At 46.3% G+C, this 26,295-nt stretch overlaps 1 protein-coding gene across 1 annotated transcript in view; it reads right to left on the bottom strand.

The window, feature by feature from the left end:
* Window positions 1–26,295, bottom strand: part of CACNA1G (calcium voltage-gated channel subunit alpha1 G) — a 129,418-nt gene that overhangs the window by 13,960 nt on the left and 89,163 nt on the right. Inside the window, exons 23-34 of the mRNA XM_050714371.1 lie at window positions 21,873–21,999; window positions 18,425–18,550; window positions 17,722–17,811; window positions 16,985–17,177; window positions 14,455–14,505; window positions 8,733–8,884; window positions 6,656–6,765; window positions 5,468–5,601; window positions 3,962–4,032; window positions 3,602–3,680; window positions 3,396–3,517; window positions 2,131–2,442 (exon numbers count right to left, since the gene is read on the bottom strand). Of these exons, the coding sequence (XP_050570328.1) occupies window positions 2,131–2,442; window positions 3,396–3,517; window positions 3,602–3,680; window positions 3,962–4,032; window positions 5,468–5,601; window positions 6,656–6,765; window positions 8,733–8,884; window positions 14,455–14,505; window positions 16,985–17,177; window positions 17,722–17,811; window positions 18,425–18,550; window positions 21,873–21,999 (1,567 nt within the window). The remainder of the gene's footprint in view (window positions 1–2,130; window positions 2,443–3,395; window positions 3,518–3,601; window positions 3,681–3,961; window positions 4,033–5,467; window positions 5,602–6,655; window positions 6,766–8,732; window positions 8,885–14,454; window positions 14,506–16,984; window positions 17,178–17,721; window positions 17,812–18,424; window positions 18,551–21,872; window positions 22,000–26,295) is intronic.

The following is a 26,295-nucleotide window of genomic DNA, read 5'->3' as shown; positions in this document are numbered from 1 at the left end:
GAATAGACGGGGGGAAAAAAAAGACAAACATTAATGGAGAATAGCAGTAACAGAAGCAACAGGACAGGCAAGGTGAGGCAGGAGAGGAGAGAGAACAGTGCAGTAATATCACAGTGAGCAGTGAAAGCTTTCTCCAAAATCACGAGAGATGGGACTGGAGGGGCTGCTGCGCCCTGGACCCCTCAGCACGCATGGCCAGATCCTGCTGGCGTCTGAGCTGCATAACGGGGCTTTTTTCTACAGGACGCTACTGCTGTAAGGTTCATGTGACCATAGTCCATGCTTTTGAGCAAAGAGGGCCTAATATTTAACACCTAAATCCATATCCTTGGTCACATAAACTAAAATAACCCGACTGGAAGAGATGCCGAGCATCCTGTCCATGAAAGCTGCAGAAGCCCAGGACGGCCGCACGTCAGGTCACTCATTCGTGTGCCAGACATGGGCTGAGGTGCCTCTGTTGTCCTGGCCAACTTCAAAACATCTGGCCACAGCACAGACAGGGGGAGGGTGTACAGAGCAGGACCCCTCACACACAGTGTGGCAACAATTTAAGCACCTTTCATGTAGGGAATGCCTAATGTGTACAATGAAATGAGGACCATCGTTACAGTCAAACAGCACACTGCAAAAATTCTGGGGATGAGGCAAGCAGAAGAGCATGCTAACCACATGTCCTTGCAGGGTCATGTCCTGGGAATTGTATTCCTCTACTGTCATGCTCAAGCATCAGATTCGTCGTGAAGATTTTTGGCTGGGACCTTAAATAGTTGGAATAAAGTCTCCTGGAGGTTTTCAAAGCCTCTGTTTGGGTGGTAGAGCAAGAAAGATGCTCTGGAGATTTTGACTAGAATAAGCCCTTCCCAAGGCCACCTTCACAAAGGACAAGTTTAACAGGTTGAAGAGTTGAAAGCGTCCTTCTCACTGATTTCTCCTGCAATTCTACAACTTCTCTTTTTGCCAATATGAGTACTGATGCAGGGCAATAGAGCTGAGGACAGTTTGCCAGCACTCCGCTCAACGTGTACAACAGCAGTTGGGACATGTTGTTTCTTCCTAGAGGCTGTAATGAGCCCGGATTTCCCCATATTGCCCTGAACTCCTTTTTCTTGTGCCAAAGAGCAGCTTTGGACTCCATCTCAGACATCAGTGACTCCTAATGGAACCAGAAATCGCCGGTAGCTTAGGAACTGAAACAAAGCTTAAGTAGGGATTTACTCTTTTTCACTCTTGGACTAAAGATCATAAATGAGTTTTTCATGCATTAGAATACTCATTAGTCCGCCCCAGGCAGAGGCCAAGATATGCGGTTGTGAAATCATGATGTAATAAAAGCTAATGAGGTCTGTGTAGAGTTTAACCCAATTTGCAATCAGCTAAGACTAAAAAAAGGCTGGACCATTTTTCTTGTACAATTCCAGTGCAGTTCCCTCCCAAAGGACCCGTCTGGGTCTTGACCTCACCTCACTCATTCCTCAAACGGAGTCTTCATACAGAAGCTCTGTTTTGCAGAGACTTGCTGCAGCCGTAGCAACTACCACGTCAGGGCCCTGCTCCTGCTAATGGGAGTTTTGCCACCAGTGCTGGTGAGCTCAGGTTTGCATCCCCCCAGATTATTCTATTGTTAAAATAATCTTTTCTTACACACTTTATTGTGGGGATGGATTTTAAGTTGAGGATCTATAAAACAAATTTAATACTTAAGCAAAGATTAGCCAAGTTTTATTCCTCTTTTATGTTGCAGTTCATGGTAGCACTATTATGCTCATAATTTTGCTCTTGCAAAGAGCCTAGCCCAAACTTTGGATTAGAGAAAATTTAGAGATAGCTCTGAACTTGGTGGCTTGGGCACATCTCCAGAACAAATTGCAAAGCTCTGTACCTCTGAGCAGATGCATCAAGGTGGGCTGGAGACCTGCCTAGGGTCTCCTCCCTGGAGCACTGGCTCCAACACCGTGCAGCAATCCGTCAGCAGACAGCGAGGAATCCAAGCCCCTGGCATATGGTACACCTGCTCCTTCATTACCGACTCGTGCATGTCTTCCCCTAGCAGATATGCAGGCCAACCCCTCTTCACCCTCCAGCTGAGATTCTCACCATAGGGTAAACTAATGAGAGCTGAGAATCCACCTTGATTTGCATGGGATTGGTACATCCTCGGGGGCTCTCGGGTCTCTCGCCACTGACACTGCCTGTCCAAGCAAAGATGTCCGAGGGGCTGCGCTGGCCAGGGCTGATTGTCTTCATCTCCATCTCCAGCTCTGCCTCGAGCTCTGCCTCCTCTTTAGCCTCTTTGTTGCTCTCCTCCAAGTGCTTCATGAGCACGGCGATCACCACGTTCACCAGGACAAACTGGGCTGTCAACACGAAGGAGACGAAGTAGATGGGCGAAATGACGGTGTTGTAGCAGGTGGACTCCTGGTCACAGTCTCGCAGGGTGTCCTAGAAACAAGGGGAGAATGGCTGAGGGGTGTGAGGAGGTTCCAGCTGGCCAGCACGGACCTCTGCCTGCCATCTGGCTGCAGTGGGTTCTCCCTCCATGCAGAAAACAAAGAAGTTTGGACAAGTTTCATGTCTGAAGAGCCAAAATACTTGTCCGTAAAACCTCACTTCTCCTGTGTTAGTCACTATAAGCAGGCTTAAAGGAAATTGTCCCTGGGGAGCTCAGCAACAGACATCGACATGCTGGTGCTGTAATGGCCTCGCTTGTTCCAGTGCCTCACTTTGGAAAGCCAGTTTTACAAGGTTAGAGACCAAATACAAGAATGCGGTGCACGGACTCAGGGCAAAGCAGGGTGCACTACAACCCATCGGCTACCCCACAGTAGCAGGGCTTGCAGACACCCCTTCTTCAAGCTCACAGTTCTCTGGTGGAGTTTAGGCAGCTTACATTAACCATGGGCTACAGACAGACAGAGCAGCAATTCCCTTGGACCAGCTGGCACTCCGGGTGTTCACAGAGCAGGTTTCTTCACAGTAACTTGACTTTAGGGCTGTCCCCTAAGACAGACTCTCTCCCAGAAACATGGGTTTTCTCAGAAAACAACAATAAAACCAACACACAAAACCAAAAACCACAAAAAAAGCAATGGTAATTGGAGACTCAAGGAAAAAAAATCAAAACTAATCCATGTTACTGAACTGACCTCATACTACTTGAGAGATGTGTCCCTTTATTTTTTCCTTGTCTTTCCAAGGTGCTCTCTCAGGGTTAAAAAAGGAAACATATGGAGCGTTCAGAAGCCTGCAACCATGGCATAACCACAGGCATCGCACTGCTGGGCAGCAGGGATCAGGACCATTGGAGACCTTGCCCAGGGCCGAACCGAATGGACCAGCTGGCTGCGGGACACGAGAGCAGCAACAGGCAATGCCGCTTGCCGTGGGTCTCTTACCTTCATTATCCCGTTCCAGTTGTCCCCCGTGGATACCCGGAAGAGAGTGAGAAAGGCCATCCCGAAATTTCGGAAGGTGGCGTGCCTCCCCAGCCCCTCGCAGGGGTGCGTGTCGTTGCACTCTGCGGGACCAAGAGCGGCAGTGAGACCCCTGCTCACCCCCGCGCCCACCCATTTCTGCCAGCACAGTGCAGGGCAGCACTCACCGAGGTCTCCAAAGAGCTCCACTCCAAGAGCTGCAAATATGAAAAACAACAACATGAAGAGAAGACCCAGATTCCCCACCTGGAAAGAGAAAAAGAAATGGGGGGGAAAAAAAAAAAACACAAAAAAGAACATTCATTGATTTTTTTGTTCCAGACCTGTTTCTTGCTGTATTCTTTAATCCAAACTTAAATTGCTTCGGGGGAAAAATGACCTCAATGTGAGGACTGTATCTCAGACTGTGCTTCAGAAGGGAAATGTGAGTCTCTAATGACAGTAGAGATAAAATGATTAGCATTCCTCCGCAATAAGAAATCAGCTGTGGGCCAGAGGAGATCTCGTGTGCTGTGACAGTGGGTTACCTGAGGCAGCGCTTGCATCACGGTGTCCAGCAGGGCTCTCATCCCTACAGCCATCTTCAGCAACTTCAACACTGCAGAAAACACGGTCGTAATATGGTAATGGCAGCATTAGTACGGAGGCACAAACTCAGCCCCCCTCACAGGAGCCACAGGTTTATAGGAGGAGAAATGTGAAATGATGGCAAGTGTTCTCCATTAGCCACTACAGCTCCTGGCCCTTTGGCATCGCTCCTGGTTGCTTGGATACTATTGAACTCCCACGATCAGCAGCATCACCTATCCTGAGACCTGGAGAAAGCACTGTCATTCTGCCTGGCTTTTCCTTTCCCTCTCGCTGAGATGGACAATTTGACACCTCAGCAGGAAGGCAGGAGCAGCCGTTTCACCTGATAGTGGCTCCAGCGACCGAGCGAAATAATGAGGTTTAAAAGGTATGCACATGTTCCCTTCCAATTCTGTTTTAAAGCTAACAGCTGGGGGGAGCTGCATCCTTCGCTGGCCTCTTATACCACTTTGCACACCAGGTGTACTTCCAGCTTGGGTTTTGAATCTAACAAAATATATGACAGAGAATATCCTTTCTTCACGTCATCTCTATTTGACCCAACTCTTTCTTCCCCTGCACTGTGAGCAATTGCTTTCCCAGCTCTGGGGCTACTTTCCCACTTCCATAGGCTACCCACTTTCATATATGATTCACCGAGGAACTGATTTACACATCTCTTCCAGAAGGCTGCATATCCAGTTGGAAACTGCTTGTATTTTTAATTCTGAAAGGGATCCAATGCTCAGGAAAAACACTTTTTTCTCCCTTGAGACACAACAGCATTTCATTTCTTCTTTCGTTGCTTAGATGAGGACTGCAATCATAGCAATTATGCCTCAGAGCACAACATTGCCCTTCAGGAAAGCCTGGGAGCACTTTATTAAGGGCCTGAGCATTCACATTTTGCATCTCCATCGTTTGGACCCAAGACGTCCCTGTTGTGAAAAATCCAGCCCTAAGGAAGCTGGCTTCACAACTCGGGTACGTGTCATTACAGTTCTGAGGGGACAGATGGATGCAGAGTGATGAGGCATGTTTTGTCACAATGTGGTGAGATGTAAAGTCCCACGGGAAATTAAATTTATTAGATGCTTGTCTTTTAAAGCCAATGTACTCAAGCTTGCGTTCTGTAATCCCCGTCAGAGACAAGTTTGATTTGACTGGCATAATTTCCCAGGTACATCTCTGGGAGTTACAACCACAGCTATTTGTCCTTTATTTCTAAGCTCTCCGTCTTCAAGTCCTCTTAAGATAGAAACACATGGTCAGTTGGCTCAGCTTTTTGGCTCCTCGCAAGTATTTTCCCCCATTGTTCTTTTATTTGTTTACAGACTGTTGATGCCAGAGCTATGCACACTGCAATGGGGATGTGCCCCAGAACTGTTTCCCAATGCTTAACTCTCTCCTGGAGGGGACCCTGCAACCTCAAACACCAGCCAGTTCTGCTTAATTTGTCTCACCTCGAGCAATCCTGAGAACCCTCATGATTCGGATAATAGTGGGGTTAATTGGTAGCGAAGCATTCACCTCAATCTCTTCCAAAGTGATACCCATGATAGACAGCAGTACAATTGCCAGATCTAATTGGTTCCATCTGGAGACAACAGAAAATGAAGTTTAACATCTACTAAGAAGCTGGCAACAGGAGGCAGCTTGTTTCACATGAATTCCAGTCATTTCAATGGTTCTCGCACTCAAATGAATCTACAGCATTTTTCTGAGGGTATTATACAAAAGCAGTTATGTTATGAAATCATTATAACTAATGCAGCTTGTTATAAAATCAGCTAACAGCCAACGTTATTCTCGACTGAAGGGAAACAGAAACAAAGCAGGGCAGTTTTCTACCCAGAGGCTGCAGAGCTCGGGGGAGATGCTGCAGCCTCTGTCAGCCCCTTCCAGACACAGCACTCGTGGACCTTGGCGTGGGCTTTACCCCAGAAAGAGGTGAAGCCTGTGCCCAGTCCTCAGAATAAAAATCACACCAGGTGAAGGAAAGACACCACAGATTCCTGCCGGGTCAGACAGAGACGTAATCCCAGCACAGAAAGCTGAAATGGGGGGAGACGTGTGAAACCATGCCCCCGGCTGCTGAATGATTCACGTCATGTCCAGCTCAGTGCCAGGGCTCTTGGTATTGACCTTGAAGGAGGTGAAAATGGGAGGAGAAAGATTTACCAATGGCATAAAATATTTATTTGTGAGATACGAGAGTGGAAATTTAGAGAAAGCAGCCATTTCATCTGCTGCTCAGCATCTGCACAAAAAAGAGGTCCTTTTGCTCTTTGATTTCTGCTCAGGAGCAGAGTCTCTCCCTTGGCACAAATTCTGCCACTTCACTCAGTCCTCACGATTCTGTGGACATGCAGCCAGTGTGAGAAGGGAACCAGACAGTCGGTGAGTGACTTGCTCCAATTTTGTCCACCCACCAAATTGGTGCAAGTCACTCTCCTTCACAAGCACACTCCTGTCTCCAACTCACATCCTAATTGTCCGCCTACCCTAGTTTCCACCGGCCACACCAAAAAGCATTCCCACGTGTAAGATGTTATCACCGGGAAGAGTGCTGGGGTCTAAGATGCTGAATTTGGGCAGCTGACTCTAAAAACCTGCAGCTGCCCTCACGGTCAACACACAGCTTTAGTTACCTGTCTTGGAAGAAGCGACGAAACCCAAAGGCAATAAGCTTGAAGACAGACTCCAGGACAAAGATAACGGTGAAGATGTAATTGCAAATCTTCAGGGCTTCATCGAGAACCTGGGATGTGGACACAGCACTGAGGTCAGATGCCAGCTCTGCAGAGGGGCTGTGCTGCCCTCAAACCTGCTCTCCTGCTTTCACCACAGCTCCTCAATTCCTAACTACAGACAAAAGGCTCCAACCGTGGCCTCTCGCATGATGAGAAATGTCCCAAGGAAAAGTCCCAGTACTCCAGGGAGTGCACAGATGGCATTTCTGCCTGGCCCTGGCCCACCCAACATAATTTGCGGGATGGGGTGACATTAACAACCCAAGGCATGACTCAAAGCCCACAGGGACCTGGCTGCTGCTGGCAGGAACGCAGCCCTGGCTGAGATCACTTGGGTAAGTGATAGGAACTGCTGCATTTGCAGCTGTCAGCAGCGCAAAATCCTCGTGCTCTCTGCAGAAAGCTGAATTTCATTCCACGTGCTCGTTTGTGCGCTGCTGCGGGAGCTGAGGGCTGGCTGGGTTTGCATGAGCCCTTGGCCAAATGGCTGCTTGGTGACAGCCTGTCCTTTACTCCTCACCTTGGGCTTTTGGCAAGGAGCAGGGCATTGGGACAGCAAGCCAGCAGGACTGAGCGGCCTGGGTTTTCCTCTGCCACCCTTCCCTCTGCAGGTGTCCCAGTCTGGCCCATAACTACAGGTGCCTCCTGGCTGGGGCAGCTCTTGCACCACCAGGAGCTCCATCGGAGCTGATTTCATCCCAAAAACCATGCCTGCAAAGGAGCACTGCAGTAGCAGCATCCTGCACAGCCTCTTAAGTATCTCATCACCAACATGCCAAGAAATCATTAGTTTGGGTACAAAGCTCTTTGGTACACTTAACCTCTTAAATATCTGTGGGATCCCCACCATCAGTTACCCAGCCCGGAGCGACTGTGGGGCCCTGATTCAGCAAGGCCCTCAAACATATGCATGGCCCTAGCAGTGCTGTCATCTCAGCACAGACCAAGTTTGGAGTTATTACCCAGATGCTGCATACCAGAGGCTTAGAGACAAAATGTTATTTTCCTAAAGAAAATTAAAAACAAAAGCCTGCCCAACATTTTTATAATACAAGAGAAAACGTAGCTGCAAAACGACTGCGGTAAGATGCACGCCCTCCAGCGATTCCAATACAAGCTCCTTAGCCAACAACCTTTTTCATCACCAAATGACTGAATCATGCAATGAGCCTTCCAGGGTATTTAAAGGTGACCTGAACAGAAGAAATAAATTGGGCTTGTGCCCTTTCACTTTTTGGCTTCTTTATGATAGGTTGGAGGATATTTTTCCCCTTGCTTGAAGGTCTTTTTTTTTTTTTTTACGTTAACTATTCAAGCTCTGTCTAGTCTTAAAGAATATTTCTTCCTATTGTGTGCTGTATTTATTCATTCTGAAAGTGGCTAATAAAAATAAGTACACATTATATGGCAAAGGCATCTATTTCCATTTCATTCTTACGCACAAGAGACTTTACATCCCAGGACAGGCTGTTTTTATTTTCAGAATATGACCAACTCAGGAGCTTAGCACACTAATATATTAAAATGTATTTTAAGGACCAGCATGGAACCCAGTGCCTGTGAAAATTAGGCCCTACAGGACTTTGGGGATTTGGGGGAAACATTTCTAAAAGATTTCACAAGTGCAATTTTTTTTTTCTCCTTCATTTGTGGGAATGTTAAGTCAAATGGAAGACTTCAGTGATGATCTCTTCTAGCTAACGATACAAACATGCTCCCGTCCTCATTTTCAGAGCAGTCAGCTTGCACTTAACTAGAAGGAAGAGATGCAACAGGCTCCTGGTACAGATAGCCATGGTCTGAGCTGGCAGCCAGATGTAGGACGGGTATGTGCAGTGGTGCCAAGGGATGATTTGGGCTTAGTGAATGGGGCCCTGAGGTCAAACAGCAAAAGTGGCCGTAACTGTGCCCACCGACCTCATCCCACTGCGGCTGAGCATGTTTCCCCCTGCTTTGTCCCCCCCTGGCCCGGTACCTTTGGCTGCTGGTAGTGTTCCATGGCCATGGTGATCACATTGAGGCCGATGACACCTGTGATGAACAGATCCAGATAATGGCTGGTGCACATCTGGTGGATCAGGAGGCGGAAGCGGGAGTAATCCGAATAGTAGGGCTTGCACTGTGCTTCTGCAGCGGGAGGAGGAGAGCGGAGAGGCACGTCAAGTCATTTCTCTGTGTCTTGCTCAATTCAATGCGCCCTCACTTTCCAGACTCCGAAGATGATAAATTCTACACCGGTTACAGCAACATGCTGTCTTTTTCCTTTTTTCGCCCTCCCTTGCTGGCGTGTTACCATTTTTAATACACAGCTGGGTTCCCATCATCTTACATCCATTAAATGTCTTCAGCGGGACATGCGCTATACTCAGCCTTATGGCATCAAGGATGAGGTGAGCTGGGATTACTGTGGTGCTAAGGAATGCTTTCACCGTAGGGAAATTTCAACAAAATTTAAATTAAAACAACATTTTTTTAGCTACTGAGCTTAGAAAGTCCCCAAAGTATCTGAAAGCCCAATTAGCGGTCAGATTTTGGGGACAGATTTTAGTAACAATAGCTTAAAAATACAGGGCATTCAGCGGTGGTCTTTGAAAGAGAAGTAATTCAGTCCTATTATGTTCTTTGCAATAAACTGTGGAGAGAACAAAATTCGACACTTTGGCTGTCAGAGGGCTGAAAAATGGTCCATAAAAATACCAAGGAAAACTGATCAGTCAGCCTTAGTGATTAGAAAATAACGATCCTCCATTTATACAAGATTATCAAAGTACAGATTTCACTGTTCAACTATTTCCCAGGTTGGGCTGCTGCAGGGATGACATGCTCTTTAGACCTCGAATGTTCCTAGAGATAAACTCATTTACTCACCTAATCTCTAATGAGGAAATGCCAAGGCTGAGTATATAATTCAGTACAATTTTCAAGAAGGCATTATAATGCAGATTGAAGTGGAAAGGACTGTCTTGAATATGTCAGAGTGTAATATTACTCTTCTAATTAGATGATCAACTGGTTATGAAAATTATTGAGCTGTAAGAATTACATGGCTTGATATTTTGTGCTGCTGAGCAAATGTACAGTTTGATACATTACTCCGAGCAAAAAGTCAGGCCAAAGGAAGCCGTGAAGCCCAGGTTTGGGTTGCCCTCAGGGAAAACTGATTTTAGAAGATTAAGTTTTGCCTGGAAATAGAATTTACTTTGTCAATAGTCAATAATATTGCAATCAAAACCATAGATTTAATGGTTTCATGCACTCCCTGCTTCATAACACAATCCTGAGAATCAGAGAAGTTTTGTTTTCTTCTGTAGAGACAGGCTTTTCCCCTACAGCCCAGGGTCCAGAGAGACAAATCCTTTAGCAGTTTTATTCTGTAGGGGTTTGGAACGTCCAAAATTCTGCCTCAGTGTCATCACATAAAAGGCAGTATTAATATTCACTTTCTGATCTGCACTGTGCTTTAGGTGATCTGTACCAGAGTGCTAAAGCACGATATCGATGAAAAGGTCTGTAAAATGAATTTTCATGCTGAATCTATTGAGTGCTTACAAAAAAGCAGACTGGTAGCTGCTGACTCACTCAAAAGACTTTGTCAGATATCTCAGAATCTGCATAAATCTCCATAAAGTCAAGATATCTCGATCACATTATGCTAAATTATGAGTAGCAAATTAACTAAAATGTTTGAATACAATTAAGTTAGGAACAGGACCTATTTTTATGAACCAACTTATCATCGCAGAAAGAAACACCATAGTAATTGGATCACTTACTTCTTCTACATTTATGTATAATTCACATTCAAAGAGAAAAATGTCAATGTTTCTGCCTTTTCTTGCAGTGGATTTACTTATGAATAATTACACTGGAATTCAAATTTTTCTTAGCTTTGATTGACAGGTAATTCCAAATCCTACAGAATAGCACCGACGCTGTTAGAACAGAGAGAGGATTTAGAGAGAGCTTCTAAAATGTCTCCTGTGCAGGGATCCTGCACCTGGATTAGTCAGTGCATGACCTTATAAACAGGGTTGCTAATTGCTCACCTATCTGCAAAGGCTTCTCCCCTCTCCCAAACACCATAGCTCCTTGTCACCTTTCCCAGCGCATCCCCAAGGTTTCCTGAGCCAAATGTCTGTGGCTGCTGCTGTGGTGGATGCAGCCTTAGAAAATTACCATCGGTAAATGCTTTGTCCTTCACCATTAACTTTGTTAGGAGGGGATTTGTCAACCCTGTTTATAAATCATACCGTCACTCACTTCACTGTTCCCCGCATGCTGGCCATGCATATTAGTGCAGTACAGAAATTACCTCGAGATGATGCACACACAAAAGAGCATGCTGTCCGAGCACCGTGGACAAACAGCTACTGTGCCTAGGTAGGCAGGGAACTTTCTGGACAGATGAACTGCTTTTCTTGCTGTTGTATAAACACCATTTATTTAAGATGACCTGTGCATTTCTGCACTTAAACTGGGTATTGTTCATCTGTAATTATCCAGGTGCAAAGCCCCTGCCCCCTATCACACAGTATCCTTTATAATTATTGCAATAAAGATCTAAACAATACCAACATCTTGGGAAATACAGACATCTGTTAAACTCCAGGTGGTGAACTTCACAACTAACACAACACCACATTACTGTACTGTTACAATACACTGTGTCAAGAACAACAAGAGCTCTGGGTTAGTCTCGGTTATTACTGGAAAGGTTAACTGGCTTCCCGGCACACATGGCATTAAAGAAAAGAGTAGGAGGGCAAACAAACAAAAGAAAGAAGAATTGGCAGAATGAGAATGTGAGAAGATGGGGAAATACAGCAAAAGCCCACTACGAAACATCAGGCTGGTAAACAGGATGTAAATCAAGCTGCTTCACTGTGGCTGGAGGCCAGAAGTGGGGGCGAGAGAAGTGTCTCGGATTTAGATGGAGTTACACTGGAGAAAACCAGCTCAGAGAGTGGATCCCAAGTAATTTCCTCCTAGCCCAGGTAGGAAGGTGATTTTGCAGAGAGATTTTTGGTCCAGAGAACCCTTCCTGTCCCTCTGTCCTGGGAAATGGGCTCTACGGGGCAGATGCCTGCCACAGTGGCACTCACTGTTAGCTAATTGTTTTTATGGGTTCTCAGCTTGACTTGTTTCCCAAGCAGACTTTCCCTGTTCCTCTTTGCATCATCCCATGGGATTATGACTGCGAGCAATGCCTGCCAAGGGCTGGTGAGCAGAAGGCAGCAGCCCACAGCAGCGCCAGCCTGGATCCTGGGCTACCTGAGCATCTCGCCGTGCTGCTCCCTCGCTCCCCAGTAAAACCCGGGGCTGATGCCCCCTGCCGCTAGCCTGTTAGCTCCAAAATGGATGGTGCCACTGCTGGAGCAGGACTGTCTCCCAATATAGCTCTGTCAAGAGAGAAATTGCCACTTTCCCTGAAGTGGCTTTGCAGCCGGAGCTGCGTGGGCATGGGAAATTGGAATTCACGAGAGTGGGACAATTCCATTACAGTCTCCTCTGGCTTTTTCCTCCTTCTATAATAAGGGAATTAACTCCTTTGCAGCTCTGAGTATATCTGGAGGACGGCAGCAAGGCCGTGAGCAATGAGCCCATGACGCAGCCGGATTTACAAACTGTATCAAGAACATTATTAGGTTAAAAAGTAGTTTGCACTGAAGGAACTTTTTTTTTTTATTTAAACACAGCATTTTACTTGGCTTTTATTGTACTGAATGGATTTATAAAAAAAAAGAAAAAGAAAAAGAAAAGAAAAATGGAAAATGATAAATTATTTCCACTGTGAAGTTTCCAGTTGTGATAGAATGTAGACTTCGGGGGGAAAAAAAAAAAGGAAAAAATAAAACTGTAATCTCTCACTACGCACCAGGCAGCAGTGCACGCACACAATTCCCCATCTTATCTTCACATAAAGAGAAAGGCAGCCCTTAGTAACTGCAGAGATGTGTGGAAGTGCTGGGGTCACAACTTCAGGTTTCCCACTGAACCCCAGGAGGTTCATCTACAGCACCCAGGATCGATTCCCTAATGTCTCCAGCAGTCGGGTTCAGAAAGAAATCTTTCCGCGCACTCACGCCAGCGCCTGAAGAGCAGCGTGGCATATTCACCGAGATGGGATCCAAAGAAAGGGCAACAAAAGGCAACACAAAGCACAGACCTGACAATCGCAGACTTTTTAAAGGCAGACTCCAGAACTCTTTCTGAGTCTGCACAGGATAACAGAGGGGTTTGGAATGAATTCAATGCCTTAAAAATAAAATAAAATACCATAAAACATGCTTGACGTAACTCTGCACGACCAGAAGAGGAGTCACAACCAGACAAAAAGAACAAACAAAGAAGCCCCCACGCCCAGGGCAACCCCCGGTGCTGCCCTGAGGGCTGGTGGCCAGTTTTGCAGAAGAGAGGAGACCAACAAGAAAAGCAAGAATGAAGGCAAAGAAATAAAAGTACCAGAAATGGCAATGGAAAGGAGATTCAGGGTTTATGAAAGCATGTTGTGATAACTTCCAAAGGGCTCAGAAATATAAGGACGGGAACCTCTGTCCCCCTGAGTTACCCTCCACAGCCAAAGCCAATTGCCCTCACCTGCAATTTCTATTTAATCAAAACTCCCTGCAGCGTGTGACAGATGGATGGAGCCCTGCTCCCAGCTCAGGCAGTGGGAGACTTTTCACAGGTGAGAGTTTTAAGAGCACAATTTTCCCAGCATATTATTTTTGTCGAAAATTACAGCTATATTTGTTTCTACGTTGGCGCCTCTTTAATTATTCAGGCTAATATTCTTAAGTTATGAATTAAACAAAATGCTTGCCAGATCAAAGCTTCTTCTAAAAATAAAAGGGGACAGGCTGACGCCAGCGAGCAGCGGGTCAGGGTGGTTAGCACAGACCCTGAGCGGGTTCCAGCACAGCTGCCCCATCCCTGCAGAGCCTGGAGAGGATATGAGGTGGCATCTTTATTTTTTTTAACTTACAAGATGCCTCATGGGTGGAGCAGCTCTCTATCTCTATCTCTATCTCTATCTCTATCTCTATCTCTATCTCTATCTCTATCTCTATCTCTATCTCTATCAGGATGAAGAATTTACCAGTTTGGCAGCACTACAGATAAACCCATGTCCCTGCTGAGGGCTAGTGTGGGGCAGATCTGCACTATCCTGGATTTTACCCCGCTGAAAAATACAGTGCCTCCCTGCTGCACAGCTTTTGTAGAGCAAGGAGCGAGGGCTGGCGAAATAACGAAATGATCTCCCTAAGTGAGGCTGCCTGCCTTCCAGAGACACTCCTGCAAGTTATTCAGAGACTCCTCAGTCTGTGCTTGGAAAGCTAGCATAAACAATAAAGGACCCCTTTCATAGTCCAGACATTATTCTCTGAAACAAAACAAAACAAAAATTAAAAAAAAAAAGAGCTATGAAAAGTCTGACAGTGCTTTAACGAAAACCAGAAAAAAAAATGACTGAAAAACATAACGTGATCAAGGGATAAATTAAGGATTTGCAAGTGTCAGTCCTGAGCCAGGTCTGCAGACCTGCAGGTCAGAATGAGACGCGTGTGCCATGAAGTAAGCAAACGAGCTTTGCACCACACACACAGTTTAGTGGGATGCCTCACAGCAGCGTGGCCAGCCGTTAGTTACACAGCACTGCCATTCAAGTGGGACGAGACGTGACGACTTCCCAGTACCTTGCACTGCACTGGCTGTGCTCTCCATTAATACATCATCCAGCATTAGATCTAAAAGAACGAAACGGCATTAATCATCCGGCAGGACACGCGGCAAGACTTCCCTTCCCCTTGAGAGGTTCCTACGGCTCTCGTGCTCTCCACTGCCTCTACCGCGAGCATCTCCTTGCGGATCCTCTCCTCGCGTCCCATGGAGGGTGGGCTCGGGCACACAGGCTCGTCATGAACACTGAAGGGCTCTTGTGCTTTTCCCGTGTACACAGGTGGAAGCCCAAGAGATCCCTGAGAACGCCCTGGCTTGATGGTGGTGGAGGAGGAGACGCTCCTGGAGGACAGACTTTGTACCTGAGGTGGGGCACGTGTCCTGCTGGGCCAGCGCACCTTACAGCAACCACTCCTGCACTTGCCTACACCTCACCAACCAGGATCCCACACGCTCCTCTGCTTTTCAGACTGGGTAACTGCATTTGAAAAGTCTATGAAGAAAAACAACTGTTAGATGTCTACATCTGGCTACATGAAAAATAGACATCTGTAGGTAGATTCGGGGACAGTCAGGAAGCCCTGCTAGAAGGAGCCCCCATGCAGTTGCTGGCACAACCAAAGCCTCATCTCGGTATTTGCTGTAAGTTCCCACCATGCAGAACGAAGCTAAGCTGTGACATCTGCTGTCTTCGAGGGCAAAGCTGGACACGGTCAATTAAAAACAGCATTTTGCTGGACGTGAATTGGGAAAACTGTTCTGAAGCGATTTGGAGGGCTTTAGACTTTGCTCTTCAAAGGTTTTTATGGCGATTGAATACTCAGCAATATTTGATCCTCAGTAAAATAGCTGTTTATTGCCTCTTTAATTAGACATTTCATAGGACTGAATGAATAACTACATCTCAAAGGATGGTTTGTGATTCCTTCCCGCTGGGAAATTGCCCAGACTTACATCTTTTCATCTAGTTCCTCTAGCATTATAAATAAGGTCATTAATAATAACTAAACATCTATTTTTCTTCTACATCTGCCTTTCAAAACTGCAACTTTAAATAGGGATCTTTCTATTCACCATTTAAAAGCATTTTCTAAACCATCAGCCTGAAACCGTGTTTGGGAACTTGGACTAACCAAAAGTGCTTTCTAGGCATTTCCTTGGTGTGAAAACCAATTCCTTCTACCTGGATCCCACTTAACTGAGAACAGTCTAAAGTGTCCTCCAGCGCTCTTGAGGGAAGCCTTCGTCTTTCCACTGAGTGTCGAGGAAGCCAGGCTCTCGGCATAAAGCAAAGTTTGATGTCCAGAGGCTGGTGTGAATAATCCTATCGGTTACAAAACCTGTGAAGCTAATGGGACTTAAAGACATGGGAAAGTGCTGCGTGAGTGCTGATCCGAGAAAGGCTGAGACATGCTTGTGTTTCATGGTTGCACAATTAAGCCTGTCACAGCTATTAAACACCCCTTAGGTTATTCAAAAAAATAATAAAAATAAAATAAAACAGACTTAATATTACCAGCATTGAGAACAAGCACTTGATCAGACAGTCTCTTAAACAGTACTGAAGTCTGTCAAAGATAGAGAAGAAATGTGAAAGGGGACACGGAGTGAGCAGCAGGCGGACGGACTGGGGAGGGAAAAAGTGAGGCCATGGACACGGAGGGCAAAGGAGAAAGTTCAGTCACAAGAGAGCATGCGAGAAGAAAAGTACCTCTGACCTTGACCTCTGGCTGACATATTCCTTCCTTTTTCAATCAAATTTAAAGAAAAAAAAAAAGACCAAAAGACAAAGATAGATAGACTTTTGACAGAGTGGAGGTCGAGCATCCTTTCACGTTTAAAGCCTCCTCTAGGCAGGGCTGCAAGCTTGCACACTGAGCTTGGCGTTTGGATCAGTTTGCATCAATGCCATTTTGCCTAGTTAGTTACTCTCCTCAATTGCTTTTTTTTTTTTTCTAATCTGTATTTCTCAAGCAAATGCATTGATATGTTTCTCTAAGGGGTTTTTAAGCATTACTAGAATGAGATGGCTCTATTATTTTATTACACTCTTGAATAGCAGTGGTGCTACTCTACCAATAAATAAACCTGTTTGATAAATGGGACAGGTAGCATCACTGTGGCATTACAAGGCTGTAATAAACCAAATAGTGAATCCAGTTATCAGCAACAGTGCTCGTGATTCAGAAGATTTACGGTGGCATCCGGCACTGCTGATCTTTGCAGTTGTCACTATTTGTGTAACACTGAGCTCTGCTATCCAAGAAGCTCCAGGTCTGATTATCATTATTTTTTAAATTTAAATAACCTCCAATAGAAAGGTCATTGCAAACCACACAGCTATTAAAAAGGCTTCCGTGGCTCCTAGCTCAGCCTAAAACAGCACTATTTCCTTCATGCAAATTTCATAGTTGGACATGCTTTTCGGAGAAGAATGATCACCAGACGCGAGGCAGGGAGGGGAGGGAGGAGGGGATTGTGTGGAAGGTCAAGCAGGACTCAGAAAGATGTGGAAAGACTACCGACCAGCCATCTGTTTCTCCTTACTCCTTCTCTTTTTCTCCAGCCGGCGAAGCCTCTTCTCCTCCCGCCTCTTGGCTTCTTCCTCCTCCTGGTGCTGCCGACACTTGTGGAAATTCTCCACCACGACCCCCACGAACATGTTGAGGACGAAGAAGGCCACGATCAGCAGGAAGGAGATGAAGTAGAGGAGCATCCACGGGTTGTAGTTCATGACTGGCTGCGCACGGGAAGAAGGCAAATATCAACTGAACCTCAAAAAAATGGGAGCCAATGTCTACAGCTACTACATCCACAGCCTTGAAAGTGGGTGCCCCTTTGAGGTAGGTCAGTGTGCTCTGCTCTTCGTGAAAACTAGAGCCTTCTGAGATGTTTTGACAGAATATTGCTCAAACACAAAGCACAAGGAGGACAGAACCACGTCCGTTCTGCCAGCAGCAGGACAGTTGCATCTTTTGCAGCTATCGTCTCCCTCACTGAAAACTTGTACCTACACAAAGCAGTTCTTTTCTCCCAAAATGCCCAAATTGCTTTAGAAGGCCAGCATTCATTCTTCAACGGGTGTAGTTCCCCTGCAGTGGCCTAGCTACACTGATAGTGTGGCAAAATCTGCAGCAAAAAGACTGGATACAAATCCAGATTTTTCCCAGTGCTCCTCAACACACCCCAGGACATGGCTGCCTTCCTGGCAGCCCGCAAGCCCCCCAAACCACAGCATTCTGCAAAAAAAGAGCTGAAGCTTGTGACCTCTGGCAACCACATACCTGCTGGTCAACTCCCACAGCATCCAGGCCATCGTACATGATATCCACCCACCCGTCCTTGGAGGCCAGAACAAAGAGAGACATCAGGGCCTAGAAACGCACAGAAAAAAAGTTACATGCAGTTACAGTAAAGCTTTTTTTACCTGTAAAATTTTACTCTTCTTTGCCCTTTCCTGTCTGGGGATTGTCATTACCTGGCTGATAATGGAACACTGTGATGACCGAGGTTTCTCCTGGCAGCAAAACCCAATCAATGTCAGCACCCGGTTCAGCAATGAGTGCTAATTCGGAAACCACAAAGCCAAACACAAAAGCACCTTCACTTCCACCCTCCAGGTTTCTACTGCTCCCTACTAATTAGTCCCTGCCACACAGCTAAAATAAGGCAGTGTCGCAGAGATGGTTGAAAGTGTCCGGCTCTATTAGACAAGCCCTTCTGCAAGATATATTTGGTTTGTTATGTAGCAGTGAAGCAATTAAGTACTCCAAGAAGCCACATGTGCTTGTTCTGTTCTGAAAAGAAGTGTATGCCTGCTTGGAAACACCACCTTTGGGATTTACAGAGACAGAATGCTGTATATGTGAACTGAATATTTACTGTGACTGGTAGTGCCCTGTAAGAAAATCCCATGGGATAATAACGCACAGGTTTTAAGTCAAGGAGGTAAAGGAGCAAAGAAGCAGATTACCGTTCTATTAATACCTGGCCGAGATTATCAAAATTATACTTGTGCCGGACCCATTTGTAGCTTGCTTCTGCACAATCCGATTTATTTGTGATGTTTCTGGTGTCCTCCCCCTGGCAGACAAAAAACTTGCCTTTGAAAAGCTGCAAAACACATAAAGAAGAGAGGAAAGGTAATGGCTCGGACCACAGGATTTCTCTGCAGAGGATGGGCATTTCTCATGGGGAATTCTGCACAGCCCATGCAGACCAGACGAGTTAAAGGAAATGGCCTTGTTCATGCGGGTTATTGAGTGCGAGCAGCCTGTATAATATGTACCTAATGAGCAAATGCATGACTTCACACCATTTGGGACACCCACCTGGTGCATTAGGTTGTGTGGTTCAGTGGTCTGAGACCAGCCGAAAGCCCATTGCCGCTGGGTCGCCAACTCTGGCACAGCCCGGGCTAATCGCCGGGACCACTCCGCTGCTGCTTGCGACACGTGGGATGCCTCCGACGGCTCAGCCCAGCCAGCGATGCTGGCTGCAAAAGTCACCGGGAAATGAGGCGTAATGGGGGCCCTGCCAGCCGCACACAGGTGGCACTAAAGAGGTGCAGCGCTGAGCTCTGCTCCGCTTTGTACAGGTCAGAAGGGGACACGCTGGAGAGAAGCCGACTTGCTGCAGCTGATGTTGGGCTCTTGCTGTGTGCAGGGCTGGCAGCACTTTGTCTCTGATTTGAATGCTGTTCTCCAGCCACCACTGGGCTCTGCAGCCCTGCAGGGGACTGAAAATATTCCTCACACAGTGCCCAAAGAGTCAAGCCCAGCTGGGGCTGGGTACCTGATCCTGACCTTGCTTCCTTTGGTGTAAACCAGGAGAGATGCAGCTCCTGGGGAGTAAACTCCTGATGTACACCCGCACAAGGAACACAAGCCTCCGTGTACTTAGTTCTAGAGCTGGTGCTTCTCACAGCCAGAACAGAAAGTGGCAGGGGAGGACTGCTCCAGACAGGGTGATGGATGCTAGCAGAATGGGTGGGCTCGGAGCCTGCAAGACATCCAACAAACCTGATTTTATTTGCTGACAGAAGCTATTAACATTACTATCACTGATTTTGGGGAAAGTGGCAACCTGCTCTCCAGGCTCCTTAAAACACTGCTTGGGTATACAGAGAAAAGACGCTGACGGTTTTTGATCTGTTGTTCATTTCAAGTATCAGTAGAAATAATAGCGAACAAGACAAGCCCACACATTACTCCATGGGTTTCCTTCAGAAATCAGCAGTGGCAGAAGGATGTTCTCGAGGCATGCAAAGTTAATCACCACTCAATGCAATCATAAAACTCTGGATGTAAGAAGAGAAGCATTCCCTGATCTTTCCATGGAGAAACACTATCTGTTTGTAAGGCAGGCGAGGGAGATATAGCCTGCACAGATCAAAAAGTTTTAATTAAGCAGGAAGGTAAACAACGGTTTTAATATATTGTCTATAAATACAGTTTCTCCTGGAGCTGGACTGTAATGCCCGTCAGATGGGAGCAGTAACACAGCTACTAACTGGGTTTGGAAACAAAAAGCCCAATTTGTAAAAGTGCTGCTTGCTGGCTGTGCTTCAACTGGAGCTACGGATTCCAGCATTTCTGAAAGTGAAAGACCAAGTGTTTTTGCAGTGTGCTTGTTTATCAATCTGTTACTTGTGTCCGATGATGCCTAGCCACATGTGGACAAGCAGCACAACAAAAAATCTTGCTAAGAGGAAACACCATTAGAAGCTTGGAAGTCTAGATTTGTGTAGCATAAGAACTAAATTAACTGTAGTTTTATCTTCTGCTTATATTTACATGGGAAAACCAACTGTAATTTTGAGAGATCGTCTTTTTATAGAAATAGTTACATCCTTCATCTTACACCTAATTAGACATAAATATTAACGGAGAATTTTGCTTCCTGAATACAGGCTCAGTCTTGCTTGTGTCTACCACTTAAGCACATCGATAGTCACGACAATTTAACAGAAGACTGCAAGTCACTAGGAGAAGCAGTCGCAATTAGCAGGGAGGAAATTCAGAGAGCATACTGCAAGTTTTGTTGTTTGGCATAAATTTTCCTGTGTCTGAGTTTTATATTGTTTTATGGGATATGCTTAGGTTTATGCATCTGTTGAGTATAATGGATGGATGTTGTTGTACTGTAACACTCAGCCAATCTAGCTGCTGTGATGGTTATGGATGGCACGATTTTCTCCTCTGTTTATTTTCAATGCTGTATTTATTATTTAAACTGCATATTAGTATGAAATATTATATAAGACACCTTTCCAAAAACAAAGCAAAACAGAACTGCTTTCCAAAGCTGGTCATGACATATCAGATAAACTTCAGAGAGAAATAAGTGTTATGTCAGAATATTTATATGAAACAATCTCTTCTTCTCAGGTAATGAGAAACCAATTGCATTGGAAACTCTGCCACTTTTTCCCCTGGGTTCCTGCACTCCTGGGACTGAGGATATTGCTAGCAGTGCCAGCAGGAAACAGACTCAGAAATTTCTATTTCTGCAAGCTTTCAGTTATACAAACTGTCAGAACTTGAATGAATCTCCAGGTCAAGGTCTCTCTGGAGTTTACAAACCTACAATTTCAGCCCTGAGAGTTTCTATTTCCCTATTGCTTTAAACCTAGAAGAAAGGTGGAGGGGAGATGTCCCCACATTATCTCAAAGAATGAACAGGAATGGGATTTAACAGTTTCCCGAGCAGAGTTTTTCTGGCAGTACATGCAGTGCCTTGGGCCTGACCCTTCTGTGGTGTGGCCAGGGGAAGAAAGTGGCGAAATAGCTTGATTTATGTCCTGCTGGAGGCAGAGCAAAAGTCCTTGTGGTGGGGAAAGGATGAAGAAAGCCCATTCTGTGCCTCCAAGGGGGTCGTCACATTGGCTTTTGTACCACCACATGCAATAGGGAAGCTTCAAGAAAGTTCAACACATCAAGTGACACATAGCCAAGACTGGAAAGTCAGGAATAATTGTGTTTTGAGAGCACTGGAAAGGCCACGCTGTCCTGCTGAGGTGTGGACTGACAGCTGCACAAGCCTTTGGGTCTGAGTCATTCGGGGCTGTTAGCTGCAGCAGAGTGAGGTATTCAAAACCAACACACGTTTCTAGAGCTGGCTGCAAGACCTTGACAAAGCCAGAAAGAGGCAAAGCCAACCCCACTAACTGGCTGTAACCACTGCTACTTCAGCTACAGCTAGTGATGCACGTAGCTGGTCACTGTTGGTAGGCCGTAAGAGAGAGTTTCTAATGGTTGACTAGTAATGGGAAATCTGCCTCCTCCTCGCTGGGAGGAAGAATTCCCCAGCAAGACTGAACAGCCCCATGGGTTTGGCTTCAGAAAGGGCACATGCTGCTACAGATACCCAGCTGTGGAGCCACTCGGGGCCTGCTACACTTTCTGTCTTGGTGCCGAGGCATACAGGGACTCACCTGAACTCCCAGGATCCCAAAGATTATGAAAAAGGCGCAGCAGATGACCACGATGTTCCCAATGGGCTTTAGGGATGACATGAGAGTCTCCACCACCAGCTTCAGTCCTTGGGCTCGACTAATGACTCTGCGAGGGCAAGTAAGCACAAAACCTATGTTAGTCCTGATCTGCCCAGTTCTGCCTCCTCCCTGAATAGAAGACCTGTGGAAAAGACAGCGTTAGAGATTTTTTAAGAATGGCAAATAACTCAAAAAAACATGATGGGAGAACCTGAGAGATTGTTAAAGTATTTGAGGGAAAGGGATCTCTGCCTATGCATACAGCCTTGCACGAAAGAAGAGAGGGGAAGCAACCATGTGAGAAGAGCCAGACCAGAAAGGTCAGTGGAGGAGGACCTAGGAAGGAAGATAGATAGGCTAGCCCCATGTTTTTTAAACTCAGAATGATGGCTTTGATCTAACCCGCTGTCTACCCTTGATCCACCTCCTGATCAGCTTCTTCTAGTTGCCACACATTACAATATATTCAAAGCCTGGCATTTTCCTATTCCTATTGTTTGGCCCAAAGAGCTTTCTAGTTTCCATACTTGATCACAGCTTCCCTGGGATGCAGCCTCTTGTTTTGGTTCATCCACAAACACACACCTTTATGTCTATAGCATGTCCAGGACTGCAGAGTCGTCCCAGAGTGCACTCCTGTGTGGTTTTAGGCAAGGCTCTTGATTTCTCTGCTTCAGCCTGGAGAAATGAAGCAGCCACTCTTACACAGCTGCCTGCAGGTGTCTGTACATGCACCCACAGTGCTGCTGTGTACAGAGACCTGAGCTGCCCCTTGGTTCCACCAGTCTCAGCTTTATACCCACTGTACAGCCTCAGCTACAGAACCAGTGCTGTCATCCAGGTGGAACTTCACCAGTGGGACTGCAGGAATCTAACCTCATTTCTGTAGTTCCTCTCTGACTGGTACTGCACAGAATTTCTTAACAGAGGATTAGCTTATACGGAAAGGTTGGTGGAGAATAATGAGCACATCACCAGAGAAGCTTGTTAGAATATATGTATAAAAGAGGAGAAACTGTACTATACTCTCAAAGACAATATTATGATGAAAGGACAAAGCTTGTGAGCGTTAGAGAAGCCATCTCACCATGCTGGGCAGGATGAACACCGTATTCAGGATCACAGACATGAAGGTGGAGAGCTGGGGGACTGACAAAGGCATCTGAAGAGGTTGCACACCTCCCCCCTCTTGATGCCAACTGGAGTTAAGCATTTCACTAGCTCTGTAAATCAGCTTGTACTGATGCCACAGAAGCTGTGCTCTCCCAGAGCAGAAATAGCTGTCTGCTGCGTCAGCCTGAAGGGGGGAAGCGCCCGCGTGCTTCTGGGTACAGGCTGGTGGCTCCTCTGAACACTTGGCACTCAAAAGTGCCACAAACTTCCCCACCTTCTTGTTTCTGCCTGGTTCTCTCTTTTGCCATCAAGTCTTCTCACCGCCTCTGCCGTTTGGCCCCAAACCCAGCTGCCCCGCCTGAAGCACAGCTTGGAGTTCTGTTGTCTGGAGAAAATCCAATTTCTTCTCATCTCTCCCCCTTTCTGGTCTCTGGTGCTCCCAGCAGAGGTCCCCATGGACACGTCCATGTGCCTGACATGCATGGCCTGAGCGTGTGCTTGCCTGACCCGGGCTGGGACCATGGCCAAGCCTGCACGAGCCCTCTCCTGCCCCAGAGCCCACAGCTCGAGCAAACTGTGGTGCTCAGCACACAGGCACCAGTTCTTTCAAAGCCTCTTGGCTTTAAACAGTATCCTGAAAACCTAAAAATTATTTCCCTTTTTTCTGGTTAAATATTTACTCGAAATGTCAAGGGTAAATCATCAATTATCCTTTTAAAAAAGAAACAGATGGTGATATTTTTATCCACTCCCTTACCAGTCAAACACAAAAGGCAGATGCTTCTATTACTCACGCTGGGTGTCTCTTCCAGGTAGCTGGTGTGGCTCCTTATTTCGGACACCTCAGCTTTCCTGATGCTCAGACCTGGGGTATTTTAGGAATTGAGCTGGGGGAGGAGGGCTTATAGAAGGCTCAGAGAGAGAAGCAGCTCGAGGCTGAGGTGCTCCAGGGGATGGTGTGGACCCCATGCAGCCGTGGCAGTGCGGAGACCAGTTGGTGTGGGCTGCCAACGCTGCCTACAAGAACTGCTCCAGGCTGAGGTCCTTGCTGGGGCAGGCAGGCTGCTGCTGTCAGTCGTACCTGCACCGAGGCTGAGACCTGTGCCTGATTCAACGGGGTGGCTCATCCAGCAGGCAGTGTCTGCAGGTCGAGGACTCCTCCCAGTCCATGTCAGCATGCAGGGCCAGGCAGTCTGAGGTTGAATCCCAAACTTCTGGATCCTCAGATGGTCTAAGGATTTTCAGTGTCCTTCACATATTACCCCTGCACTATCCTTGCACTATTACAACTGCCAAACTACAGATGGGAAACTGAGGCACAGGAGGATCATGGTTATGTTCCCAGAGCTCTGCGGGCACTTCACGTACAACGATTTCAATAGAAATTAGGTACATTGGGATCCTGGCTTAGGTATTTTGCCCACAGTTATGCAAGATGGAACGGAAGTCAGGCCTTGTAAATTGAAGGTCTGTGGTCTAACTACTGGAGCATCCTTAAATTTGGGAGAACAAGGAAGAAATTTAGCCTCCAGAGTCTAAAGCTGATAATTTTCTCCAACGGTTATTAACGAAACCTATCCTAGAAATAATAAAGTGATTTCCCTTGTGGTATACTATTTGGTATCCAACAGAGATAGAAAATAGGAGGTTTCTCGTCTGACTTAGCAAAGTCGCATGTACAGAGAAAAAAAAGGCTGAAGAACTGCAGCATTTGGCTGCTTTCAGAGATTTGATCAACCAGGGAATTCCTCAAATGAGGATGCATGAGGGCAAAAGCTTCCACCAGTCTAGCTCCATGCCAGTGCTGTTTCCAGCCCTACGGAGAGAGAAGACTTTGAAAAGATTTTGAAAAATGATAGTTCTTACTAATGAAAACCTTCAGACCTTGGAGCTGCCTCAGACTGAGGGCCTGATCCAATGTCGAGGCAAGTCCATGCAAAGACTCCTGCTGTCTCTCTTGAGAGCCTGATAACTCTCTCGGAAGTGCCAATGAAATCCTCAGCATTTCCAGATTATTAGTGTCAGCTCCAATATGTCAACATACAGCATCCCTGTGCCTCATCAATATTGCCCGAGATCCTGCTGATATCAGGCTTGCAGACTCGTACTGTCTGACCCACCACTCCTGCAATTTGTTGCTGAAGGATCCAGCTGATTTGGAGCCCTCTGGACGTGCCAGAGCCGGAGACTCGCTGATGTTGCATTCAGGGCAATTCCCATCTGCATTAAGCGTATGACAAATAGGGAAATTGAAGTTAGACTGTTCTTTGTTCATTGTGAAGAAATGCTAATCCCTCGAGCTCCTCCTGGTTCTGCTGGTCTCAGCGTTCACAATGCTGTCAAACCCCTTGTGTGAGACACTCCGAAACCACTGCCAGCCTCACCCCAGCTGGATCACATTTCCTAACGTTAAGCCTGCTGGTCTGATTAGAGCACTCAGATGAAGAAGGAGCACTTAGATGAAGTAGCAGATCAACATTAATGAAGGCCTTCCTCCACAGATTAAAAAAAAAAAAAGCAAAGGTGATAATATGATAGGGAGAAGAGAGTCTATGAAACGACTATTTCATACTGCAATGGTATGAAGAGTGAATAATTCATCCATCTGTTTTGAAAGGCAAAACCCAGGCGCTGTAGAGAGTAAAACAGCACTGAAGTCCAACCAAATTAATTCTGAATACATTTTCAATCTTGATTTCTCTTGTATCTTAAGCTACAACACTTGATCCCAACAAGAGCAGGTTGAACGCATTAGGAAGGAATGTTATTGTATAAGCAATCCCTCTACTGGCTGAAACATCAGAGGGTCATGGAAACATCTTTAAATGTCACTCCTTTGTGAATATATTTTTGGAATTTTGGTCATAAAGCTGGGCTTGAATCCTCATGGATTCAATTTGGAGGCTGATAATCAATCATGCAATCAAAAGCCAGTGATTGGCACGCAGGCCAGAGTTTTTTTTATGCCTGTGCAAATGGCACAAGCATGTGTGGCTCTGTGTGCTGCATAAAGCAGCGGGGTTGTTTGCACGGGAGAAAACAAGCGACAGAACAAGGGAGGTCTTTCTGCAAGAACCCCTTCTAGTCATCAACCAGAAAAGCCAACACAGATGCGATGAGGGCTGTCCCTGCCCTCGAGCTCAGGGTGAGAGCTGTGGCTGCTTGCTGATGGTGCTGTCCCTGCTGCCCTGTCCCCAGGGTGCCTGCACAATGGGAGGGCAGCGGGCGGCCGGCTCCATCCCCCAGTGGT

Source organism: Cygnus atratus, chromosome 18 (assembly GCF_013377495.2).
Source record: "Cygnus atratus isolate AKBS03 ecotype Queensland, Australia chromosome 18, CAtr_DNAZoo_HiC_assembly, whole genome shotgun sequence".
Classification (NCBI taxonomy): domain Eukaryota; kingdom Metazoa; phylum Chordata; class Aves; order Anseriformes; family Anatidae; genus Cygnus; species Cygnus atratus.
This window is presented reverse-complemented; position numbering and strand designations above follow the sequence as displayed.